Source organism: Cervus elaphus, chromosome 16 (genome assembly GCF_910594005.1).
Source record: "Cervus elaphus chromosome 16, mCerEla1.1, whole genome shotgun sequence".
Lineage (NCBI taxonomy): Eukaryota > Metazoa > Chordata > Mammalia > Artiodactyla > Cervidae > Cervus > Cervus elaphus.
Genome location: NC_057830.1, coordinates 37,885,975 through 37,912,694, shown reverse-complemented (window position 1 = coordinate 37,912,694; position 26,720 = coordinate 37,885,975). Strand labels below are relative to the sequence as shown.

The 26,720-nt window shown below is 39.6% G+C and overlaps 1 protein-coding gene across 1 annotated transcript in view; it reads left to right on the top strand.

Moving 5' to 3' along the window:
* CDCA2 (cell division cycle associated 2) overlaps positions 1-26,276 on the top strand; it is a 41,232-nt gene extending 14,956 nt beyond the window's left edge. The window contains exons 6-15 of the mRNA XM_043927734.1: positions 643-845; positions 2,746-2,833; positions 3,924-4,132; positions 4,953-5,037; positions 5,676-5,893; positions 10,744-10,822; positions 11,952-12,040; positions 12,888-13,025; positions 22,116-22,290; positions 24,924-26,276. Of these exons, the coding sequence (XP_043783669.1) occupies positions 643-845; positions 2,746-2,833; positions 3,924-4,132; positions 4,953-5,037; positions 5,676-5,893; positions 10,744-10,822; positions 11,952-12,040; positions 12,888-13,025; positions 22,116-22,290; positions 24,924-26,128 (2,489 nt within the window). The 3' untranslated portion in view covers positions 26,129-26,276. The remainder of the gene's footprint in view (positions 1-642; positions 846-2,745; positions 2,834-3,923; positions 4,133-4,952; positions 5,038-5,675; positions 5,894-10,743; positions 10,823-11,951; positions 12,041-12,887; positions 13,026-22,115; positions 22,291-24,923) is intronic.
* Positions 26,277-26,720: the final 444 nt, after the last annotated feature.

Genomic DNA, 26,720 nt, shown 5'->3' with positions numbered 1-26,720 from the left:
AACCATCTGCAGGTACATTTCAACACCTACTTGATTGTAGGGCATTGTTAATACAAATCCAGTGCATCTACCTCTGCAGTACACAACCTTCTCCCATGTACTCAGTTATATTTGTAATTTGTAACTTACCTATTTTTCAGTTTTTATCTGAGCTTTAAGATATTTTATTTACATAATTGCTATAAATTCTGTAGACAGTTAAATTCCTTTTTTGTACCCGGGAAAAATTGTGGCTGTGTTTTTTGTAAAATCATATACAATCAGAACAGAACCAATATTGGAACATAACCACATCCTTTAAAATGTTCAAAAGAAAAGGTTTCATTTTAAATTTAAAAATAGAATGAAATATTATATTAGAAATGCAAATATATCTTGGTGTATCTTTTGAAAGCACAAAGAAAGTTCATTCTGGTAATTAAATTGTTATCTTTTTAGCAGTCATGTTCTCTTGCATTTCAGTTAGATTTCCTTTTTTGAATAAAAATGTACTACTAGATTTTCCTTTTCATTGTTAAAGGATTTATGTTCATGCATTAAATTGCATCATGAAATTATGATGATGGGTGCAATTTTCAAATGATATTGTAAAAGAAAATATTTGAACCTGTGTTTTGTTTTTGTTTTGTTCTGTGTACCTAGCCAAAAAGGAAAGTCTTGGTGAATGTCAGCTGTCTGAGTTCTCTGCACAGTCACCATCCAAACGTCGGAGGATATCCTCTCCAAGCAGCTCTGATGTAAATGTAACTGATGCGGTTCGTCTCCAGACACCCAACGTCAATGTCGCTGCTTGTCCCAGTACAGACATGAAGTGTACTGTTGAAACCTTTGCTGATCTCTCCCAGGTAATCCACTTACTGGGAACAGGAAGTGAAGTTTTGGGTTTTCTAGCTAGCCAGTTTGAGGACTATCCATGCCCTTTGCAATGTTAGCACTTACGTACGTTGTGTTGCAATGTTTGGGCTTCCCGGGTGGGTCAGTGGTAAAGGAACCCACCTGCAGTGTAGGGGACACAGGTTCAGTCCCTGGGTTGGGAAGATCCCCTGGAGGAGGAAATGACAACCCACTCCAGTATTCTTGCCTGGGAAATCCCATGGACAGAGGAGCCTGGTGGGCTGCAGTCCATAGGGTTGCAGAAGAGTCGGACATGGCTCAGCGGCTAAACAAGAACAACATGCTATTACTATATTTGAGCTGGGTTTTAAATCGTGTGTGTATGAGGGATTTCCTGCTTATTAAATTTTTTTGTGGTTGGTTGGCTTACTGGCTATGAGAGACTGCTTTGATCAATATGTTGCTTTTGATACGAAAAACACTAGGCAAAGATGAAGCCCTGTGATCTATTTGTGACGTATTATTCTAGATACCAGTGGTACCATGGTGAGAAAGTCCCAGTCCCGCCCTTGAACAGCATTTTGTCTGCCGTGGGCAGTAGACATATGAGCATCTTATTTACACAGACCTGGTGAATGAGGTGGCAGTTACACTTGGGCTGTACCCCCAAGGTCTGGGGTCTGGCATGTCTGCCTTGCAGCCCCTTACTGGTTTAACACTGGCTGGAAAGCAAGGTGTCATTAGCAATTTTTCCCTTGCTCTCCCCACTTCTTTCAAGTAGCCATAGGGATTTTTTTGTTGTTGCTTATAACTACCTAGAGGCTGTCAACATCATCAAAAGATGAGAATCAACATGCGTTCAGTAATACTGTGGCAGATCCTTGCGTGTGTGCGTACTTAATTGCTTTAGTCACGTCTGACTCTATGTGACCCTATGGACCGTAGCCCATGAGGCTCCTCTGTCTATGGGATTCTCCAGGCAAGAATACTGGAGTGGGTTGCCATGCCCTCCTCTTGGGGGTCTTCCTGACCCAGAGATCAGACCTGCATTTCTTACATCTCCTACATTGGCAGGCAGATTCTTTACCACTAGCGCCACCAACCCGAGGATCCTCGACCTTCACGCAAGTGTAAACAGGGAGCCAGTTCTCTCCCTTGGTTTTGCTTTGATGCAGTAGATTCCTGTTTCTTTAGTGAGAGAAGACACCTTATGTTGGTAGAGTGGAAGCTTTTTTCCTGCACCTTCTCTGTCATGTAGATCCAGCACATGTCCTGTTGATCCTGTCTAGACTGGCTTGGTAGATGTTTGCTGCCCTTTATGGTCAACCATCCGGACCCATGAGTTTCATGTGTATCTCAGAGTCACTTATAATCTCTGCTCTCTCTGCCCTGTTCTAGTTGATATGCAGTAATCTGAGGGTAATTCTTTTATCAGAATTTTGATTAATTTTTGGACACACATCATGATTTAGAAATGGTTTCCACATTAATAGGAGTGTGTTTTCTACCCTGACCATTAATGGTTTTCCCTTTCTAGCTATTGATATTTTCTGTTGTTTGATTAGTAATTTTGTTTTTCATTATTTTGAGAATTTCCTCTTTAAGGAAAGTAGTTAACGTAGTTTTCTAGACTTCAAACAATAAGGCAGCAAAAACTGTGCCCTATGAATGCTTCCTAGGGAATTGAGCATCATCGGATTGGATGTTTGGGAGTCAGTGAGAATGAATACTCTGTTTTTAGTTCTATTCCTACATACTTCCGTAAAAATTAACTAGATAATGAAGTGATGCATTGATTGATTTAACATCAGATTTCCAGATAATCTGTAATGCTAACTCAACTCTTTATAAAAATAGTAATCCTATAAATAATAAAGTTTAATACTTCTTTACTGTTTGTTTCCCCCCAAGAAATTTTCTGCATCTGGTTTAAATCTACAGTCTGGATGTTTAATGAATGAGTCTCCTCTACTTTCAGAACTTACAGAGGCTTCAAGTGGTAAGTTTTTCGTTCTTCCTTGGTACCTGTGCTGATTGACCCATGAAATGTTTGCTCAGTAGACTTTTATGGTTGGTTTACTTGTATGCGAACATTTAGACGCACTGAAACCATTCCTTGCATTTTAGGAGCTCATGGTTTAGTAGAAATGTTTTAGAGCTCTTGTTGTGTGAGAGATGACATACTGGCCTTTTATAGGCACAGCCGCCTCCTTCCTTCTGCGCCTCCCGGTTACTATATTTTATGTTGTCTCTTTGTCCCCAGGCCATGGAGGCTTTGACTATTGTGTTTATCATTGTATCTCTTAAGCACCCAGAATATATGTGTTACATGTCAGTCATCAGGCAGTGGTCTTCAGAGAATTTGCAGGGGGAGCCTTGCCTTGTTTAACGGCACAGGAGGGCTTCCCTGGTGACTCAGTGGTGAAGAATCCGCCTGCCACTGCAGGAAACACGGGTCCAGTCCCTGGGTCAAGAAGATCCCTGGAGGAGGAAATGGCAACCCACTCCAGTATGCTTGCCTGGGAAATCCCATAGACAGAGGACCTGGTAGGCTACAGTCCACGGGGTTGCAAAGAGTCAGACATAACTTAGCAGCTAAACAACACAGTATGTGAATTGTTTTATTTAATAATAATCTTTCTCCTCAGCATCTTGTCCTCTCCCTCCTACCAGACTGGCATCCTAGAAATGCTTCTGATTGCAGCACTAAGATTGGTCAAGATTCGTTGTCTAGCTCAGGTTAGTTTCAGGATGGCCGTCATAGGCATCATGAGTGGAGGCAAGTTAACAGTTAATAGCTGAGCCAAGGATTCCTGTTTAACTTTCCATGGAGCTGACACCCCTTCATACTTTTACTCTCAGTTAGCTCGATTTGAACTAAAAGCTGTGACCAGTGCCACTTCTCTCTCTCTCTCCCTTTTTTCTTTGTATTTCCAAGTGAAATCCCAGATGTTACACTCTAAGCAGGATGTCTTAGGGTTGAATTTCTGAGAAGCATGTTACTCCCTTTGTAAATACGCACTACGTTTGGTGTAGAATGGACTGACTCAGACGTCTGCCCCCCTCATGGTTACAACTCTGTGTTGAAGGAATCCAGGATGCTGCCTCCGTAGAAGGGAGAGGACCCAGTGATGCCGTTTCGGTTGATAAATGTACAGAAGTGAGCACAGACACAGCTCCCGAAGTCAGGTCCCTGGTTACCCCACTGTGCCAGAAGGACCCTCTGTCCTCCAAGACGTTTGTCCTACGTTCTGTCCTGAAGAAACCCGCTGTGAAGCTGTGTGTAGAAAGCCTTCAGGTCAGTAGAGAACAACACCTCCTAGAGCAGATCGAATAAAGATTGCTTTTGGCTCCCAGAAGTACCTCTGAAATGTTATGTCATACTCCTAAAGGAAATGTTATGTCATTTTCCTAACGGAAAATGTCTCACCCTAATTTTTTTGTGCCTCCTCTTTCTCACTTGTAGTAGCACTAGGCACTTTCTTTTTACTCTTTATTTTTTCATTTACACTCAGTGTGGAATATAGTATGTTGACGATTCCACATGCCTCGTGGCCAAAAAAAAAAACACACCACAAAACACAACAAAAGCAATATTGTAACAAATTCAATAAAAACCTTCAAAATGGTCCAAATAAAATAAAAATAGTGCACATTTAAAAAAAAGAAAACCAAAAGCCAAAACACCCTATTATGCTATTTACATACTTGTTTTTTTTCTTATTTTGGGGAAGGTCTTATACTTCAGATCATTTATACAGTATACTTCAGTTGACACTGTCCAGAGTACACTGTAATTCTGGCCACTCATATTTTCCTTAACTTCATTTGCCAGGCCAGATCCAAAAGGAGGAAATGAATTTAGCCCACATTATAGATTCTTGTTTTTTTCATTTTGGCTTAAAACTACTTACTAGAGTAATAACTAAGAAACCCAGTTTTTCTTTGTGGCTAATATCATGGTATTTTAAGTTAGATCAATTATGAAAGTAAAGGTAATCTGCAGTACTGTATAGTATCTATCCTTGGTAGAAAAGGAATTCCAAGTTGCCATTCTTAATGACTGTGTATGTGTATTTATATATGTAAAATTATTCATGGTTGTTTATTTTGTTTAGGAACACCATGACAACCTCTATAATGATGGGGCTTGTCCAGGCTTAACCTCCAGTCTTGCAAACTGTTGCAAAGAACAAACAGCAGGTAAGAAATTCAGGTTTATTTTGAAGCATGTGGATATAATTTTCTTGTTATTAAATACATCTGAGATAGTCTGTGATATTGTCAATGACCTGCCGATGCCTGATGCTTCTGAAATTACCTGGGAGTGAAGAATATTTGAGGGGTGAAGGATGGAATCTCTGTAGAGAGTCTTCTCAGAATTGGTTCTATCCACTTCATTTATCCATTTTTGTATAATGGTAAAATTTATAGAGGAAATGATATTCCAGTCTTGTCATCTAAAATCAGCATGCAAAATTTACTTAAAATTTATTACCACATTTTAAATTGGAAATATTGTATATCTCTTCCACTTTAAACTTTTTTTCTCTCTACAAACTATATTTTGTATTATACAAATAGCTAATCCAGTCATGTTAAGATTCTAGGATATGCCTTTTAGATATGCCAGTCATGTTAAGATTCTACAGAAGGTCAAGAAAATTGTAAAGTACTAGGCTTTCCAGTGCGGGAGACCTGGGTTCGATTCCTGGGTTGGGAAGATCCCCGGGAGAAGGGAAAGGCTACCTACTCCAGTATTCTGGCCTGGGGTACTGTATAGTCCATGGGGTGGCAAAGAGTTGGACATGACTGAGTAATTTTCACTTTGACTTTTACAGTCTTGTCAAGTACAAAGAAGAGGAAGAGAGTTACTTTCGGAGAGGACCTAAGCCCTGAAGTGTTTGATGAATCTTTGCCAGCTAACACTCCACTGCGTAAAGGACAAACACCTGTCCGTAGAAGGGATTTAAGTAGCCTCAGTCCCCCGCTACTTGAACAGTCTCCGGTTCCTGAGCGGCTGCCTCAACCAGATTTTGATGACAAGGGAGAGAATCTTGTAAGTATGGAAAGTGTGAAGCAGACTTGTTTATGATTTCTTCATACCTCACCTATTTGCATGAGCAGTAATTGTGCTTTGAAATCATGAAACAAAATGAATGGTGGGTTATGATATAAGTTAATGCATTTTCTAGCTAGATTACTACCAGTTTTCTCCTGTTAAAAACAATCACTTCCATGACTCCTTGAACATAGCATATTTCCTGGAACCTTACTGATAGTGATTGTAAGATGTGCCGTTCTTTGAGAAAAAATGCTGAAAGTTAAACACACATACCATGTGCTCAGATTTCAAAGGTGTGAAGATGTGAAAGAGCAACAATCTTAGAATCAATATATTATAAATTGCTCTTCTAAATTTCTACAGGTAGGCTAACTGGATTCAGGGATATGAACAATTTTTGAATTTTTTGATACATAGTGCTAAATTAGCATTCAGAAACTATGTACTTGTTTGAACTCACAGTACTATAAGTAATCCTATTTTATTATATCTTTGTAAAGCCTGAGTATTAACTGTACTTTTTTTTAAAATAGCTTAATAGGAGAAAAAGATGACTTGAAAATTTTGTTTAGGTTTGAACATTTTCACATGTTTGTAGGCCATTTTAATTTCTTCTCTTGAGAATTACGTATTCAATTTACTTACCCATTTTACATTGGGACTGCCATTCATTCTCTCTTGCTATTATACCTTGAAATAAGAATATTCTGCTTTTGGCCAAGATGGAGTAAGAGGGACCTAATTTATATTCCTGTGAAAAAGAACTCAAAATCCAGAGAAAAAGATAAGAAACAGTGGTTCACAGACACTGTCTACTGGACGCACAGACAGTAATCCCTGGGTAACAAGGGAGGTGAACTTCAAGAGAGCCGCATCTTGCTGCCTGGGCTGGATTTCCAGGCTGCGGCACAGGAGGAGTTGCCTCGATGGAGCCTGGACGTCTCCCTGAGTTGAGAGGATGGAGTTAGGGCCTGGGAAGGTGAAGGAGTCTGGAGTTCTCTCGTAAAATACCAGAGAGGAGACTTGCACAGAGAGAACTCTGGAGATCTGCTAAGGGTCTCGCTGGAGTCACTGCTGGTCCTCACAGCCTTGTGAGTAAACTGCCCCAGGCCAGGGAGGAACCGCGCAAAGAGCTCACGCAGGGCTTCCCAGGTGGTGTTTGTGGTGAAGAACGCACCTGCTAGTGCAAGAGATGTCAGAGACTTGGGTTCAGTCCCTTCGTCGGGAAGACCCCCGTGCGGGGAGGGCATGGCAACCCACTCCCGTATTCTTGCCTAGAGAATTCCATGGACAGAGGAGCCTGGTGGGCTACAGCCATAGGGTCGCAGAGAGTTGGACACAACTAAAGTGACTTAGCATGCATTCACATAAGCCAGGAATTGTGTCCCCAGCAACCCTCGTAGCAAAACCTTATAATTTAGAGGGTGTCCGAGACTCATTAAATGGAGCAGAATTAAACTAACAGCCAACTTGTATCCATTTAGCTGCATTGCATAATGAAACCCAAGAATATAAGAAGTACTTTCAGCAACTGTGAAGCTGTGGTGATCCAAGCCAGGTTACAGGCATCAGATATAATTGTCCACCCAGCCCTTCACCCCTCCTCTGAAGGCGCTCAATAAAATGGTTTGATCCTTCCCACCAAAACAAAACTATCTAGCACCAAATAACGTTAAATTCAAAATGTCTGGCATTCAAGTAAAAATTTATAGTTGTGTAGGGAACAGTGTCCATAATGAGGAGACAAATCAATCAGTAAGAATAGACCCAGACATGATACCTACGGTAACATTTGTGGAGAGACAATCAAAGAGTTATTTTAACTGTATTTCCTGTGTGTGCAAGAATGTGAGAAAAGATTGAGCTTAAGAACACAAAAGATAAAGACCCAAATCAAACTTTATATGTTAAAATTTCCAGGAATAAAAAATGTATATTGGGTGAGATTAATAGCATATTAGAGACTGCAAGAGAAAAGATTAGTGAATTTGAAGATGTAGCAATAGAAATTATTCTCAGTAACACAGAGAAAAAGACTAAACAAGAATAAGCAGACAATTCATGATCTGGGACAACTTCAGGTGGTATAATATGCTTGTAATTAAGGTTCCCAAAGGCGAAGAGATAGTGAAAGGAACAGAAAAAACATACTTGAAAAGCAATGGCTAAAAAATGTTCAAATTCTTTAGAATTAGAAGCCCATTGATACTAAAGTTCATCAAATTCCCATCACAAGTAACATACAGAAAGCTTAAAATCAACAATAAATGGCCTAAAAGGAGCCAGAGAGAAAAAGACACTTGACATAAGACAAATCAGAAGAGAGGCAGCAGGAGACTTCTTGCCGGAACTGTGGGAACCAGAAGACAGGACAGCAGCGTCTTTTAAAGGTGTATTTAAGTACTTAGAGCAAAAAAAAGAATAAATACAAAATACCTGTGCAGTGAGAATTCTCTATCCAGTGAGACCATCTTTCAAAACAAAAAGTGAAATAGAGGCTTTTTCAGACATAGGAAAGTTGAAATAATCCTATTACCATAACAGGTTAGCCTTAGAAGAAGTATTAAAAAGGAAGCCCTTTAATCAAAAGAAAAATAGTTCTGCGTGAAAATCTGCATCTACACAGGAATGAAGAGCCATGAAAATGCTAAATATTTGGGCAGATATAACAGACTCCTTTTTAATTAGTCTTCATAAGGACAATTGTTCAAAGCAAGAGTAAGAACAATTTTTTGTTTATATGCAGCCAAATTAGTGTGGCATCAAGGTAGGGAGAGGTTCTTAGGCTATAAACAAAGTGGAAATAAGTTAAAAGATAAACCACAGTAAAATGACAAAAATACGTGGGATACAAGTAAAGCCATGCCTAGGGAAATTTTTAAAAATTAAAGGCTATATTTGAAAATGAGAGGTCTGAAATTAATGATCTCAGGCTCCTCTTGAAGAAACTAGAAAAAGAAAATCAAACTAAAATGAAAGAAAGAAAGTAATAAAAATAAGTGTAGGGCTTCCCTGGTGGCTTGGTGGTAAAGAATCTACCTGCCAATGCAGGAGACACAGGTTCGATCCCTGGTCCAGGAAAATCCCACATGCCGCAGAGCAGCTGGGCCCGTGTGCCACAGCTATTGAGCCTGCTCACTAGAGCCCGGGAGATGCAGCTACTGAGGCCTGAGCTCCCTGGAGCTTGCACTTTGCAGCAGGGGAGGCCACTGCAGTGAGAAGCCTGTGCACCTCAATGAAGAGTAACCCCTGCTCACTATAACTGGGTGAGCAGCAACAAGACCCAGCACAGCCAAAAATAAATTAAAAGTGCAGAAAATCGATGAAATAGAGAACCGAAAAACAACAGAGGAAAAAAATCATTGAAATCAAAAGATTGTGCTACAGAAAATAACGGTAAACTTCTAATCTGACTGTTTAGGAAAAGAGGATACTCGTTACCAATACAAGGAATAAGGGAGGTGACATAACTAATTTCCTAATAATAGATAAAAGGATAATAAAAGAATATTTTGAACAACTTGATGTTATGCCAGTAAATTCAAGAACTTAAGCTACATTCCTTAAAAGATACAAACTGTTAATTTCACTCAAGAAGAAATAAGTGGTGTCATTAGCTCTGTATAAACTAGAGAAATTAAACTGTAGGTAAAACCTTCCCACAAAGAAAATTGCATGTCCAAATGACTTTACTAATGAATTCTGTCATTTAAGGAAGGTGCAATACTAATTCTGCCTCAGTCAGTCAGCTCAGTCGCTCAGTCGTGTCTGACTCTTCGCGACCCCATGGACTGCAGCACGCCAGGCCTCCCTGTCCTTCACCATCTCCTGGAGTTTGCTCAAACTCATGTCCATCGAGTCGGTGATACCATCCAACCATCTCATCCTCTGTTGGCCCCTTCTCCTCCTGCCTTCAATCTTTCCCAGCATCAGGGTCTCTTCCAATGAGTCTCTTCTTTGCATTGGGTGGCTAAAGTTTTGGAGCTTCAGCATCAGTTGTTCCAATGAATATTCAGGGCTGATTTCCAATTGAGTTGGGCATGCTTCCCAATTCATCACTGTCAGCTTTAACCTGATACCATAATCAGATATTATAAGAAAAGAAAACTACAGTCCAGTATCCTCATAAACATATTAAAATATGCAAAAGGGAATAAATTATGAGTAAATAAGATTTTACCCCCAAAAGGCAAAGTTCGTTTAATATTCGAAAAACAGTCTATTGAATTCACCATATTAACAGAATAAAATAGAAAAATGATACAGGCTTCTTAGTAGGTGGAGAAAAAGCATTTGACAAAATCCAGCATTGATTTCTGATAAAAATTCTAAGCACATAGGTGATAAAGGAATTTATTTAACCTGACAGATTTTATCTATGAAAAATTAACAGCTACCATTATACTGGCTGTGTAAAAGAAAAGATTTGACATCTGCATTTATATTTACCTTGAAGCTTGCCTGAAAAATACTGTAATGTTAGGTTGTATTTGTTAATAGATTTTCTTACTTTACCAGGGTTAGGATATGGGACTTCAAATGATTCAAAAAGTAACTTATTGGTGAATCATCAATGCCTACCCTTCCCTTAAAGTTTTATTATTATTGTGGTGGATTATGGTTAGTAAATGTGGTTTCCTTTAGGATGATTGTAAATATTATAAAACAATTATATTTAGTATCTTATTTTGCTTTTTTTAATTTAGTTAATCCCTTATTGATTTCCTATCTTTATGCTTATTACAATTTGTTCTACAAAGATATATCTTATTTTCTTTGGGGCACATTTTTTATATGTCCACTGAAGTTAAAGATATCTAATTTCTACCCTTTTGTTTGTTTAGGAAAACATAGAGCCTCTTCAGGTTTCGCTTGCCGTTTTGAGTTCTCTTAATATGTCTTCAATTGCTGAGACTCTTTCAGGTAGTAACTTGTAAATAATCATAAATAACATTAAATGTACATATATATGAAGATCTCCTTAGTTTTAAATTTTTATTTTTATTATGATCATAGTTGATTTTTTTAAAAACCCAAATAGAAAAGCATGTAAGAAATCTCTTATCCATCTCATTCCATTCTGAATCGCATACTTTATAATCACCCGCATTTAAGTTCCTTCAGTGGGTAGCCCCATTTTTTCAAGTCACTGCAAGCAGAGAAGTTCCTCTCTCCACTCTTAAGGATTCACAGTGAACTCCTTATCAGGTTGCACAGTTGAAAGGATAAGGATTGTAAGCATCATTTGTAAATATACAAAATTATTCATCAACATGGCATTTTGTGCACACATATCTTCCAAGGTCTCTGGCTTTTTTTATGATCATGACAAGGCAACGAAGATCTCTCTCTGCTTTTCTGAGGAGACGCACAAACCAGGGCTTGGCCAGCAAATATCATGGGCAGAGCGGGTAGGGTGGGAACAGTTATTCATGTCTCTCCCCTAGTGGATATCCTTTAATGGGTCACCAACATATCTTGTTGGCTCTCGGACACAAACTGAGCTCATTGCACAGAATCCAATATGTGGAATGTGAAATTACTAATAGAACTAAGTTGGAAGCATAGTCTGTCATCTTCCAGAGCTTATGCTCTTTGACATGCTTCACTGAGTTCTCTTCATACCATCAGAAGTGATCACATTTCAATTTTTTTAACTTTGTGAAAGTACTTTAACGTTTTAAATTTTTTTTGAATCTCAAAATTTATTTCTCATGGTAACTAATATTTATGTTCAGATATGGGCTTCCCCAGTAGTTTAGCGGTAAAGAATCTGCCTGCAATGCAGGAGATGCAGGTTCAATCCCTGGGTCGGGAAGATCCGGGGAGAAGGAAATGGCTACCCACTCCTGCATTCTAGCCTGGGAAAATCCCATGGACAGAGGAGCTGGACAGGCTACAGTCCATGGGGTCGCATAGAATCAGATACGACTTAGTGACTGTAGGATACTAAAAGCAAAATTAGTATTCAAGAGTATCCAGTGTTTCCTAAAGGCAGCGGATCTAAAAGTTTTTGTGAGCTTCCCTAATTTTGCTGTATCTTGCTCATCAGGCCCTGATACCTCTGCCTCTTCAAGTGACCAGGAGAACATAGCCTCCTTCAGAGTCGGTAGAGCAACGCGGACCTCTGACAGAAGAAGGGTAAGTGCTTAGGTTTGTTTGTTTCTAAATCTTGCAATAGCTTTTTTTTTTTTTTTCTGTTTTCATGATCAAATGGCTTATTGGTTAAATCTTGGTTTAATCGATGTTTTAAGAGCTAATACCTTATCCTACCTACCATGTAACCCAGGGTGATGCTGTTTTCCTGATGTGATCTCAATTCTGTTAGAAGAAAAATACATTAAAACAAGATGATTTCAGAGTATGTGTTCATGTGGAAGGTCATCTGTTTAGAAAGCTTCTTTGGGATCTCCATGGTTTTATTATAAATTGCATCAAAGTGCAAAGCAGAGAAGAGTAGCATGTAATTAACAGTCAGAAAATGGCGCAACTTTTCCTAAACTGCATTCCACTGTTTTCAGTGTGAGCATGACTCCCATTGAATGCATGTCTTCTGTGATTTTATTAAATCAGTCGAACTTGGATTTTTGTCTACAGCACCATAGTGCATAAACATATAGCATACTATTTTTTGCTCATATTGTTGGATGATAAACGCAGAAGTCAAACTTAGATAATCTAACAGTTCATGATTTTCCCCCCTCATAACCCATCAGTAGTTAGGTAGTAATACTAAATTACAGGTGTTCAGTAGGTGTCTGAGACAATGATTCTTTTTTATTTTTTAAAATTTTATTGAAGTCCAGTTGATTTACCGTGTTGTATTAACTTCTGCATGTTAATACTATTAATATTGCTGTTTTAACTTGTAACTTCTGCAGAAATGGGATGTAAAATGGTAGAATCCACAGGGGAGGGAAAAGACATGTGAAATGGAAATGTAACTGCCTGTGTTTTACAGTAGCTCTGCTTTCAATTTTCTTTCTAGAAGTTGATCAGTTTTTCGGAAGAGAGTGTTAGCAACTTACTCAATGCAGAAGCTCAGCCTTGTAAAGAAAAGAAAACTAATAGGAGGAAGTCTCAAGAAAGCAAGCGTGCAGACAGAGTCCTTCCTCAAAAGAATCGGGTGAGTGTGTGTTTAAAGATGTAATGAAGAGTAGACATAGTACATTTGTTTGTGGTTTGGTTAGGAAAACACGGAAACAGATTTTTTTCTAGTCAACATTGGACCAAGAGTATTAAAAATCAAGTTATCATAGAATAGAAGGGGCCGTAGGAGATTATATACTCAATTGTGCATTACCCAAAAGCCATTTTTGCATTGTCTTCATTGGGTTGGGTTGTGTACACCCAGTGCTGGGAATCACCAACTCAAATGTGGAATTGATTCTTACCTTTGAATCTGATCTAGTCTCACTTCACCCTCTTATGGGAATCCTCTGAGGGAATTTCTCAGGAATGAGGGTGCCATCTATCACTTGTTTGACTTGGCTGCTGCCAGTGGGTTGATGGATGACCTTCCACATTGAAGGAAGAATTCAGAAACTAGCTCTGTCTTCCTCCACTCCTGGAGGCCTGTGCCGGCGCATGACATCACTGTTTCTTGGTGGAAGGCGGATCCAGCACTAAGCCAGGTCCTGGTGCTCCACACTTCAGTGACTGGACCCTCCCCTGCCACATCCACAGCTTGTTGGTACCCAAGACCTTTGTATGTGCCCCCCTCCACCCCCAGCCTCCTCTCCATCCAGCGTTCTCAAGCCATCTTACTCACACCTCCTCTAGTGTTACGTTTACTCTTAGGCTTTCAGAATTCCTATGATTTCATTTCCTATGTTTCCTCATGCATCCTAAGCTGTGTAAGCTGTTTTCAACACACTTGTCTATAATCTCAGGTCTCCATCCCTTTCATTCTGCTTCCTTCCTGGGTTAATGCCCCCATTGTCCCCTCTCCCATCCGACATTGCTGCTAGAGAGCCTCACGGGCCACTGCAGAGTCACTGTGTCAGATGTTATTATGTTAATAATTTTTCCATTATTTTTCCAGTATTTAGGTTACTAAGTTGTAACCTAGTGACTAAAATCCAGTGCATCTTTTGAGATCTTGTTCCTACTGGCTGGCCCCGCAGCATTTGACAAAATTGAAATCTCTCCTCTATGGTCTCTATTAAAGGTTTGTGTCCTTCCACCCATTCCTAAATGTTTATGTTACCCAGAGTTCTGTTTTACTCTCTGACCTTTGAAACAGCTTATTTCCTGGGTGGTTTCATGTGCAACACAGTTGATAGCGCTCATATGTTTCCTGTCTGTAAATATAGGTTCAGCTACCTGCTAGGCATCTTTCCTTAAACTACCCTGCCAACACTTCAAAAACCAACATTTCCATAACTAAATTCATCCGTTTAGACTCTGGAAGTTTAGTTTTTTAATGTTACTGGAGGAAATACTTTAGCAAAATGAGGAAGTAAGCTTGAGAATTCAGGACACAGTGGATCTAATAATAATGCCAGAGAACAGAAATCTCAGATCATAGCTGTTCAATCAGCCTGGAAGAGCAATCAACCCAAATCTGAACAAGAGAAGAGTGCTCTGGGGGTGGGAGTGGGGGGGTGTCTCTGAAGGGAAGAAGAAAAAGGCCTGTGATTGAGCAAATGAAAGTTGTGCCATATAAGAAAAAAAGGTCATTCTGTACCATCCCAAAGAAAAGTCTGTATGTAGGAGTTTTGGAGCAAATAGAAAGCAAACTTTATGGAATTCCCTAGTGGTCCAGTGGTTAAGAATTCGCCTGTCAAGCAGGGGACACAGGTTCCATCCCTGATCCAGGAAGATTCCACATGTCTGGGGGCAGCTAAGCCCACGCACCACAACTACTGGAGCTCAAGGACTCAAGACCCATGCTCTGTAACAAGAGAAGCCACCACAGTTAGAAGCCCACTCATTGCAACCAGAGAGTAGCCTCCACTCACTGCAACTAGAGAAAACCCATGTGCAGCAACAAAGACCCAGCGCAGCCAAAAATAAAATTTTTAAAAACAACAGAAAGGGAACTTTAATAAGTGTGATCTCAACCAACGGTAGGGTGTAAGGAAAAGTGTATTTTTTACCTTCCTGGGTTGCTCAGTGGTTAAGAATCCACCTGCCAATGCAGGAGTTAGGAGAGCCTGGTGGGCTACATTCCGTGGGGTCACAAAGAGTCAGACACAACTTAGTGACTAAACAGCAACAAGCCACCCAGTCTGCAGTATTTTGTTATGGTGGCTAATATGGCAAACCATATTTGGCAAACCATAAAAGGCAAAAACCATGCCTTTTATCTGAGAAAGTTAGGGAACATTAAAAAAAAAAAAAATGTGTGTGTGTATATGATGAATAACAACGAGAAAACAGAATAGATCAGAAACTAATAAAACCTGGTTAACCTGTAGGGAGAAGAGGCAGAAGAGGGAACAGAAAGGAAAAGGCTAGATTTCTTTGAATGTTTTTTACTTTTAACTGTACATGTTCTGCATGATTGTGAAGCAATTATAGTTCAATTTTTACAAGTTATAAACAAAATGAAACAAATTGATATAATTGTATATCAAGTCAGTGGCTTAACCTCATAAATTTTTTTCAGGATCAGAAGTGTGAAAACTCCAAATGGGATGTACCTTGATTTTGTTGTTTAGTTGCCAAATATATCTGACTCTTTGCGACTCCATGGACTGCAGCTTGCCAGGCTTCCCTGTTCTTCACTCTCTCCTAGAGTTTGTTCACATTCATGTCCATTGAGTCAGGTGATGCTGACTAACCATCTCATCCTTTGCTGCCCCAGGAACAAAAATAACTGCAGAAAAACTTAAACAGTAACACTCACTGATAGAAGAATTTACTCTGCAATGAAGCAAATAAGAAGGAATTTGTGTATGCGTGTCTTTTTTTAAAACTGTCATTAAGAATCCAGAGCAAATAGATGGGGAAACAATAGAAATAGTGACAGACTTTATTTTCTTGGGCTCCAAAATCACTGCAGATGGTTACTGAAGCCATGAAATTAAGATGCTTGCTCCTTAATCAGCTCCATGGCTGATTCATATCAATGTATGACAAAACCCACTGGAAAAAAAAAAAAAAAAGATGCTTGCTTCTTGGAAGAAAAGCTATGACAAACCTAGACAGCATATTAAAAAGCAGAGACATTACTTTACCAATAAAGGTCCGTCTAGTCAAAGCTACGGTTTTTCCAATAGTCATGTATGGATATGAGAGTTGGACCATAAAGAAGGCTGAGCACCGAAGAATTGATGCTTTTGAACTGTGATGTTGGAGAAGACTCTTTAGAGTCCCTTGGACTGCAAGGAGATGAAACCAGACAATCCTAAAGGAAATCAGTCCTGAATACTCATTGGAAGGACTGATGCTGAAGCTCCAATACTTTGACCACCTGATGCCAAGAGCTGACTCATTCGAAGAGACCCTGATGCTGGGAAAGATTGAAGGCAGGAAGAGAAGGGGACAACAGAGGATGAGATGATTGGATGGCATCACTAACTCAAATGGACATGAGTCTGAGCAGACTCAAGGAGATGGTGAAGGACAGGGAGGCCTGGCGTGCTGCAGTTCATGGGGACACAGAGTCAGACACGACTGAGTGACTGAACAACAATAGGAATCCAGACTCTTCACTGGAAATAAGATAAACTTTAAAATCAAATTCAAAACCTTGTTAGACTAAATTTGAATTTAAAATATCATGAACACATGCTTTTACTATTTAAAATAATTCTCTAGCTCTTTCTTTTAATAAACTGTAGAAGCACTGAGCCTCCTTTCTATCTAGATTGCCATGTCTACCATCTCAACTGAAAGGAATCAATATTACCTTAGTGAAATGACCACTTTCAGATTTACAGCAACAAATACAGAAAATGAGCCCAGATCTGGAGCAGTGTGCATGCAAGGATGCCTGAGAAACTTCTGGGGCCGTGTTAAAGGACACACAATCATTTCGAAGGGTCCTCTGCTGACCAAAGGTAGGACAGTGTGACCATCAGAGATATTGATTGCAATGGTTTGAAACAGAAACATCAAATAGGAAAAAACACTTAATTTCCCATAATGAAAAACTAACCACAAAATGTAAAGGTCACCTTAGAAGCTGTCTAGGACATCAGTTCTTATTTTTGGGTTTTTTCATTTTGGAAAGCTAGAAGATAAAATTTAAGCTATGTTTCAGGACAGATAAAGACTTTTAAGAAGAAAACACACAAGTTGCTTCAGTCACTTAATTGGAAATATTTTTTCCATCTCCCCACTAGGCCTTTGTGATAGTGAACTATCATTTGTATGATTTCTAATATTTTAGCATTCAGTTACTTTAATATTGGACCCTTTTATTTTACCCTTGCTGGCTTCCCTGGTGGCTCAAATGGTAAAGAATCTGCCTGCGGTATAGGAGACCTAGGTTTGATCCCTGCATCTGGAAGATCCCCTGGAGAAGGGAATGGCAACCCACTCCAGTATTCTTGCCAGGAGAATCCCATGGTCGCAAAGAGTCAGACATGACTGAGTGACTAACACAGTCAGGTAGACAAATAGTTTATAAGGGAAAGCTCTTTGGGATAGTTGTCACTAATCAAAAAGATGTGTTCATGAAAGCTGTTGAATGTTAGGAAGAAGCTAATGGGGGAGCCAGAGGTCATGGGCACCTGAGACCACTGGTCATTTGCAGTGCACACAGGGAGAGAATGCGGGCCTGCTGGTGCAATGCGGGCATTTACAACCTTCCATGAGATGCTTTTTCCTAAAAAGATCAAAGCTGTATCTAGTTAAGCCTGGATCTAATATCTAGTTGATAGGAAGTATCAGGAGATAGACGACTACAAAGACATACTTGAGTACAGTCACCCAAATCCAGAACTTGGTGGCCACTACAGGATAATATGCCTCAAGGACATTCACCACATAAATGGCAGGGGTATAAGCCACAGAGCAAAGGAAATCTCAACCAAATAACATGTGTGGAGACCTTGTTCAATCCTGATTTGAGCAGTTGTAAAAAGACGATTAAGGGCCACTTGGAGAAAGTGGAACTTGGAGGAAATATCAGGGCAAACTGCTATCTCGGGGTTTTTTTGCACCTAAGTTTTTATTTTGAGGTCATTTTCAAGATGCATGCTGCTCTCAGAAAAACTAGAAAGATCCCAGCTACCTTTTGCCCAGCTCCCTCCATGGTGACATTTTGCAAAACAGTTGTACAGTATCACAGTAGTAAGATAACAAAATATAGTCAAGATGCAGGACGTTTCCATTGCTGCAGAGATCTCTTCTGGCTTGTAGCTCTATCCTCTTCCTACTGCCTCCCCCACCTTAACCCCTAGCAGCCAGTCCTGGAGGGTTAAGGACCAGTCTGTCCTCCCTTCCTTTCATTTTGTCATTAATATTGATGGAATCACACTTTAGGTAACCTTTTGGGACTGGCTTTTTCACTCAGCATCATTCTCTGGAGATTTGTCCAGGGCTGTGTATATCAATAGTTCCATTTATTGCTGACTAGTATTTGTCATTTTAGAAAAAGGTAATCATTTCACAATATATATATACTTATGTGTATTCCTTAAACCTACATAATGTTATACGTCTGTTACATCTCAAAGCTGGGAAAAATAAATAAAAGTTCATTGTACAAGAGGAAAAAAATGAGCAATAAAATACAATGCCAGGTAATAGAATGTTTCTTTTTTTTTGTTTGTTTGTGTGTGTGGGGAAAACAAGAAGCCCTTATCTCTTAGAGATATTGTAGGATTTTCAGATGAGATGATGTCATGTCTGGGATTTGCTTTAAAATAATCTGAGCAAAGGGGGTTATAAATAAATCATGATTTCTGTGTTAGTAATTAGAGGAGTTAGCTGTTGGGAACATGGGATTCAAGGTCCTATTCTCTCTTCTTTTTGAGTGTTTGAAACTTTATGTTATTAAATGTTAAAAATACAGCAATCTGAGCCCCTTATTTAGAGAGATGGAGCCAACTATAGGAACTTAAAATGAGCCAATAAATAAGTAAATGGCAGGGACAGAAAAATGTTTGCTTTTCACCAGAAGCTTTCTTGTTCAGTTTGATGTGTTGCTATGTACCTGAATTATTTTTAAATAATTTTAAAGTTACTCTAAAAACAATTTAATTTAATTGTACAAATAATACAAGAAGTAAGCATTTACTTCTGTTGCATGACCTCGTTCCCTGTGTGAGAAGAAATAATGGTGATTGGGGAGTAAATAGAATCCTCTTAAGCATAATATCTTCAGTTGTCCTTTGTCTCCAACTCCTAAACTAGTCTCATCATTTCTAGATCACATGGCTTCCTGAGGATTCCAATTTTTATCTTCCCAGGTGGCTCAGTGGTTAATAATCTGCTTGCCAATGCAAGACATATAGGAGATGCGGGTTTGATCCCTGGGTTGGGAAGATCCTCTGGAGTAGGAAATGGCAACCCACTCCAGTATTATTGCCTGGAAAATCCCATGGACAGAGGAGCCTGGAGGCCTACAGTCCATAGGGTCTAAGAGTTGGACCCAACTGAGTACGCATGCACTCACATCCCTTGTTTATTAGTCTAAGGAAGGCTTTTTGTAATGGAATAAATTCAGGTATTGATAAAATTTTAACCTTTGTAGACAAAACCTTCTTGTGGGTAAGATAAGCATTGCTAGATATGTTTTCATGACAGACCACAGGCTTTCTTTCTTTTTTTTTTTTTTTAATTAATTTTTATTGGAGTTTAGTAGTTTTGCAATGTTGTGTTAGTGCATCTATTTTGTTCTTTTTGGGTGGTGTCCTTCTCTTGGTCCATGACTGTGAAAAAACAATACTAGTCTTTTCCTCATGTTTGGCAAATTTTATGTTTAACTGTACTTCTCCTTTCTCGTTCATTCATTAGTTCATTTATGTTTCTTGAGAAGCCACTAAGTTCCAGGCACTGTTGCAGATGTTGGAGACAGTTTATATAAACAAAGATTTCCAGAATCCTGTTAAAAGGGGATTTACCTGAGTCACGAATCAGAAACTGTCCTGATGACATTGATCATAGTAAACTAACCAATGTAGTAGGGCCGAGGTCACACAGTAATAACACTAAGAGCGTAATTTAATGTTAAGAATACGTCCTCCCCTATCAGTATTCAAAGCGGTAAGAAGAAAAGAATAACACACAGCCTTTCCTGTGAATCAAGCCATACTTTAAACCATTTCACATATATCGATATGATGCTCACCACAGCTTTCTGTGGTATGTGCTTTTGTGGTTCCCATTTTGCAGATGAGAAGACTAAGTTATAGAGAGGTAAGGTAACTTGCCTAAGATTACAAAGCAGTGAGTGAAGTGTCAGAGTCAGGCTTTGAACTGAAGACAGCTGGCACAAAGCCAAATATTTCTCTCTTGCAACTTAGCTATGGAGCCCAAGTAAAGATTTTTCTCTTGGTTTCCATTTCCATTGACCAAACTATTATTTTCCCAACTGTTCCTTGGAAATCAACAGATGTTCCCTGAAAAAAAAAAAAAAGTTTCATGGAAAAATATTTAACCCAGCATTTTTCTAATGTATATAGAGGTTATTTATACTGAGTACTTCTCAGAGAATTTAGTGTTCAGTGTATACTATAAATCACCAAGAGGACCATTTATCTTCTACAGTTCTAAAATTATTTTTTCATGGACTGTTTTTTTCTTGTTTTGTTTTCACAGGATATCTATAGAAATCTCAAGGAACTTAAAGCTCTGTGCCATTTCTGTACTCTTAAATGTCTTCCACTCTTCCACGCCATTCGTTTCTGTGCTGTCACCCAAATGCTCTCTTAAATGCAGACTCAGATGTTTCCACTCTGTAAATCACCCTGTGGTGAGCCCTCATTGCTTTGGGGGTATATTCATCGCAGGACCTTGCTGGCCTCGTTGGCCTCTTCTGCCACGTCTTTGTGGGCCAGTGGACCACGAACAGCTCCTTCTGCTCTGTGCTGCCTCGCTTGGATCTGTTCCCTCTGCATTCGCTTGAAAAGCCCTTCTTTGCACTCCCATCATCAACCGAAACAATTCTCACTTGTTCAAAGTTTGGCTTAGACATTCCATTTCCTGTGGACCCTGTCTTGGAAACCTCCTATAGGCCAGGTCTCCATCCTCTCAATCTATGTAGAGTCTTTCCTGGTCTGTATGTATTAAAATTACTTGCCATTAAACCAAGAGTTCCCTAAAGACTTGTTTTTACATCTCATACCTAGCAAATTATTACCTGCACAAAGCAGTTTCTCCATAAATATTTGAATGGATGCCATTTTCCAGAAGCTCTAACTGTTAGCAGTGTGTTCCTTATGTTGACCTAAAATCTGGTTCTTTCCAGTATTATCACATTGAATATATTTCATTCTTTTGCTTGTAACAACCTGTCTAATAATACTGTATTATTTCAATACAGTATTTGAGTTCCCCTCAAGTCTTCTCCATGTGAGAAGTGTTTTTATATTTTTATGAGCTGTGTGCCTAGAAGTGGCATTGCTGGAACATCCATATGCAACTTTTTTAAACAATAGAGCATTGGTGCTCAGTTACTGATAGGCAGTCAGAATTGAACACTGCATTCCAGGTAGTATTAAAGCAGTTTTAATTTTTATAGAAACCCACATGTTTTCCATCAGTTATTACCAAACCTTTTCCCCTCGTCTTCTGCTTATGCTTATTGAATTCCATCTTACTTTGACCTAGTCATTTTAATCTTGATTAGATCATCTCTTGTTTGAAGCAACTTTGCATTATCTTCAAATTTCATGTACACACCTGTTGTTTCTTCATCCACATCTCGGAACAGAAAACAAGTGTCCCATAGTTTCCAATAGAGAACTCATTCTAGGTTAATCCTGAGTCATCCTAACCCCGTCCTAGTTATAATTCCTCTTGTCTTCAGTCTGTCCAGTTCTACAGCACCTCACCTGTTTTTCACTTATCCAGAACTTATTTCAGCACATGCTTTGTGGAAATACAGACCGTGACTCTACAATTCATAAATTGAGTTCAGCTTTTTATTTTAGTTGACACCTGTAAACTACCTAGCGCCATCACCCTAACTCAAGTTTCTCAAGTTTTAAATGGAATAACTAATCTTAAGTTTTTCTGTAAAAATTTAATTTGAGGGTCAGAAGGGTACATGGTGCTCCATCCTTCTCAGTGACGGTGTTCTAATACATTTTCTCAGGTTTTAAAAAGTTGCAGAAAGAAGAAAGGAAAGGGAAAAAGAAGTGGTGTCCAGAAGTCTTTATATGGAGAAAGAGACATTGCCTCTAAGAAGCCGCTCTTGAGCCCTATCCCTGAGCTGCCCGAGGTCTCTGAGACGCCGTTGGTTGGGAGCCTCGTTCGGAGGATGTACCCAGGTAGCTGTTCTTTGTCACCACTGTATCTCTTCTCCCTCTTTGTTGCCATTTCACTCTCTTTTCTTCCCCTTTTCTCTTCATTGTGTCAAGAATACATAAATTTAAAATAGCAACTTTCCCTCCTTTTCCCACAAGAATTTTAAGCAGCAATGGGCAACTTCCCTGGCGGTTCAGTGGCTAAGACTCCAAGCTTCCAATGAGTTTGATCCCTGGTTGGGGAACTAAGATCCCCCACATGCTACAAGGTGTGGCCAAAAAAGCGTGTTTTTGTTGTTGTTGTTTTTTTTAAAAAGCAGTAGTTCTTTAACTTTCAGATCACCTAGACCCTTTTCAGACTCTGCTGGATACCCCCTCTCCCCAGAGAAACTCAGACACAGTATATTGCATATAATTTTAGGGGAAAGAATTTCCTTTTGCCCTGTCTTTGCTTTTTAAAGCATTTTGGTAAAGCAAAATGAATTCTGTTTGGTGGTGTATTCCATTGCTGAAAGTCAACAAGGTGATGGCTCAGTAATAGGTGTATCTTCTATGAATTAAAAATAAAAATTAAAACCAAAAAAAAAAAACTTGCCCTGAAAAAACTTCAGTAGAGTTGGAACTGCTAAACATCTTCTGGAAACAGGATTTATAAATCAAACTTGATTACTTGGAAAATTTTGTTGAAAAGGAAGATTAAGTCTGTTGATACCCTTATTAGATAAAAATTGGATTGGGGTTACATCTGGTTGGTTAATGCTTGAGTATAAATCGACTAAATCATCCTGAAAATTGAAAATGAGTTCATTTGGTGCGTGAATTTTGTATGGAACCAGTTTTAAAATAGCTTCGTTTGTCAATCATCAAATTTTTATAGCCTCCATTCCATTTGCAACATACTGTAAAGGATCCATCATAGATTCAGGGGTGAATATGGTACATGTCATTATGGACTCTTGGTGTCTGCTTCCCAGGTAGCACTAGGGGTAAAGAATCCGCCTCCTAATGCAGGGGACAACGGGATGGAGACACAGGAGATATGGGTTCAATCCCTGAGTCGGGAAGATCCCCTGAAGGGGAGGAAATGGCAACCCACTCCAGTATTCTTGCCTGGATAATTCCATGGACAGAGGAGCCTGGCGGGCTACAGTCCACAGGGCCACAAAGAGTCGGACACAACTTAGCAACTGAGCCCAGTGCTACTTAGCCTGTAGGACTTAGCCAGGCTGGCTGCGTTCCCAGGAAAACTCTTTGTTCACATTATACCTTTACCAGCTGGTTTATAATGATCTGTCCACCACCTTCCCCTGCAAGTTTTCCTTCCCATGAGACTGGAAACTAAGACGTATTTTCATTATATCCCCAGTTCCTCGTAGGGGTTGTTCTAAAGGCATTTGAACAGTGACTGTTAGTGCATATCTTCCATCATGCATCCTATTAGAGAATTTCTTTTCAAAAATACCTGAAGCGTTTTTTTAATCTGTAGGTTTCATCTGCTCTGAGGGTCTAAAGCCATCTCTCCATCCCTCTGTCTCTCTTCTTCCCTCCATCCTTCTCCCCTGCCTTCCTTTTCTAGTATGTTAATCTCATGAAAAATACACAAATATCAATGTTTTAAAGTTGTTTAAAGAGCCCAGTTGACATGTGGGTTGGTTGGCACCAAGGGGCGTCTGTCCTAGGTTATCTCTAGCTTTCCATGACATGATTGTAAGTACCCAAATCAGGGATGTATAAATACCTTTTCAAACTGACCGATTGTTTTGTAGGTTTGGGACTCAGCTTAGGTTTTTATCTTTCAGTTTCAATTTTGTTTGAAACATTTTTTATACACATTTGACCGACCAATTAAAAACGTTATTATCTGCAATAACCAGAAAGATGACTTCTCGTGGTGCTGCAGTTGAGAGCTCACAAAGCCTTCACTTAGGCTGTATTCTGCGACCTGAAAACCCCGATGATGTGTTTTTCACCTGTGATGTAACGCCAGGTGCCAGAAACACGAGGAAGGCTCCAGATGACATGTCTCCTTGGAGGGCAAATTATAGTCAGAGATGGACATGCAATGGGAGAGAGTTCTAGCGAATGGAAACCAACAGGGGTGTATTTCAGGGTATGGTGCAGTTCATGTTAATTTTTTAACACAGGACATAAGACCCGAGTGTCTCCAGAAGTACCCTTTTAATGAAGTCCTCAAATGCCCCCAGAATTCCATATTTTTTCTCTTCTATTTCAAGGGGGAACACGGAGAGGAAAGTTTCCAAAGCACAGTGTTGCCCGTTTTCAGTAATTCATTTTTCGGGAAATGGAAACTGTGTCTGCCTCACGCTAACTGACCTTGTAGGATGGGGAGCACATTAGAATAGAGGAAACCATTTCAGATACGGTTCTCATTTCCCTGGTCTTGGGTTGTGTGCTTTATTAATTCATGCATTAAGTACATATTTTTTTAACCTGTAGGTTGAGGAAGAACTGAGCAAGACAGGCTGCTGACAGATGGGGGTGGGGGGGGGGCAAGCATAGGGTTGTATTTGTAGGTCTTGTGACTTTTTGAAAGTTTGAAATGCAGACTGATACAATTTGGCACCTGTTTTGATTTGTGAAAGTTTGTTTCCATTGTTGCTTTTTAATTCAGTTTAACCTTATTTACATGCCCTTAGATGATTTCAACTCAAATGGTAAATTTGAAGAAGTGATGCTTCCGAAGAGAGAAAATCTTTTGTCTCAGGACCCAGAAGATTGGCAGGTGATTCAAAGCTTTAATAAAGACGATGCATCTGAGTCCTGCAGCTCTGACATGGAAAGTTCCTCATCTTTTAGTAATGCTACTTTTGAGCAAGATGCAAATATAAATTCTATAGAAATGGATGAAAATGAAAATATCCCAAAAGCAATTACATTGGAAAGTGAAAACGAACTAAAATCCGGGACTGAGTGTGAAAACAGCCATATTTCTTGTACTTTGGTGACTGTCACCCCCATCGTATCGGGTAATCCAAAACCCGATTTTCCCCTGCAGTCCCAAGAACTTTCTGCTGCTGGTCAAAATGTGGAAAACCTCTTTAAAATCTCAGAAGATATGAGCATCAAATGTGGAAAACAGAGTGGCTTCTCAATCATTCCAGAAGACAAACTACAGACTGAGCATCTCACACCCGATTCACAAAAACAATGTGATTGTTCAGAAGAGGTCTTAACTGACCGGAGAAGAGTAAGTCAAAGTCAAGGTGAGGGTTTGGGACCAAACTCCACAGCAAGTTGCAGTAGTGTGAGTGACAGAGAGAGAAAATACAGAGGACACTCTGTGGGTGGTTCTGATGGGCTGGGTTTACATTTGGAAAAAACCAGCAGCCTCCAACCTTCCTACAGCATGAGCAGCTCAGTAGAAGTTAGTTTAGAAAATTCCCAACTGTGTGAAGACTTATCTGATTGCATTGAGCAAAGCCTTCAGAGAACAAAGGGCCAAACCAAAGTAAGACGCAGCTTGAGGCTGCAGAAAAGTTTGGAAAGCGCAGGAGGGCTCGTGTGGGTTTCACCTCCACCGCCTCCCGCCTCCTGCGCTTCCCGGAGAACCAAGAGGAGGACAATAGGTACTCTTGACGGCAGAGGCTTGGAGCCTGGGTCCTCCAGGCAGGATCCTTGCACGCCCGCCTCCACATCAGGTGAGAATGGTGAGGGCTTTACCGCTGCTCCTGCTGCCCGTTTACCAGGGAAGAGGAGGAGGAGAAGCTTCTGTGTCTCTGCACTTGTCAGTCCTAAAAGCACCACCCAGGCAAGAGGCTACAAAAGAAGATCCTTTCTCAGCCAGAAGGGAGAGAACACGCTCCAAGGGACTTTGAGAGAATCAGACCCATCAGAGAACTGAAGCAGTCCCTCACTGCCAGCAGAACAATTTGGCAAGAAAGAACGTAACCCACCGTTCATGCCTGAAAGATTCTTTCATCCAGTTCCCATTTTGTTCAACCTCAGTGTTTTAAAAGTTTCAAATAAAATCATTTTGAGTTGAACCTACATTTAAGGAGAAATAAGTGAATTTCTTCATCCTTCAAACCTAAAGCATTGTATTAAATATGTCCTCCCCTCAAAGGAGAAATGTTTTGTTGGTATTCTGTTAAAAGGGATTGGTTTCAGACCTAACAACTTATCTCTTGAGTTTTATTTCCTCGTGGCACATATTTACCACTGAAGCTTTAGAGTTTCTGTTGTGAAAAAGCGTCTTTTAGAACTGATTTGTTTTATCTGGATGAGAAGAGTTTGTTTTGGTTTGATTTTTTTTTAACAATATAATGACTGTAACTTTCTGAAAGTTGAAGTTTATATAAGGTTGAGAACTTAAAGCAACCTGAGGTGGGGTATATTTTGTCTTGAAATATTGCCCCCCCCAAAACAACTAGGAAAGATGGAAATGATAAAACTTGTTTTGGGTTAAAGTTAAGAGAAGCTTTAATCATTTACTT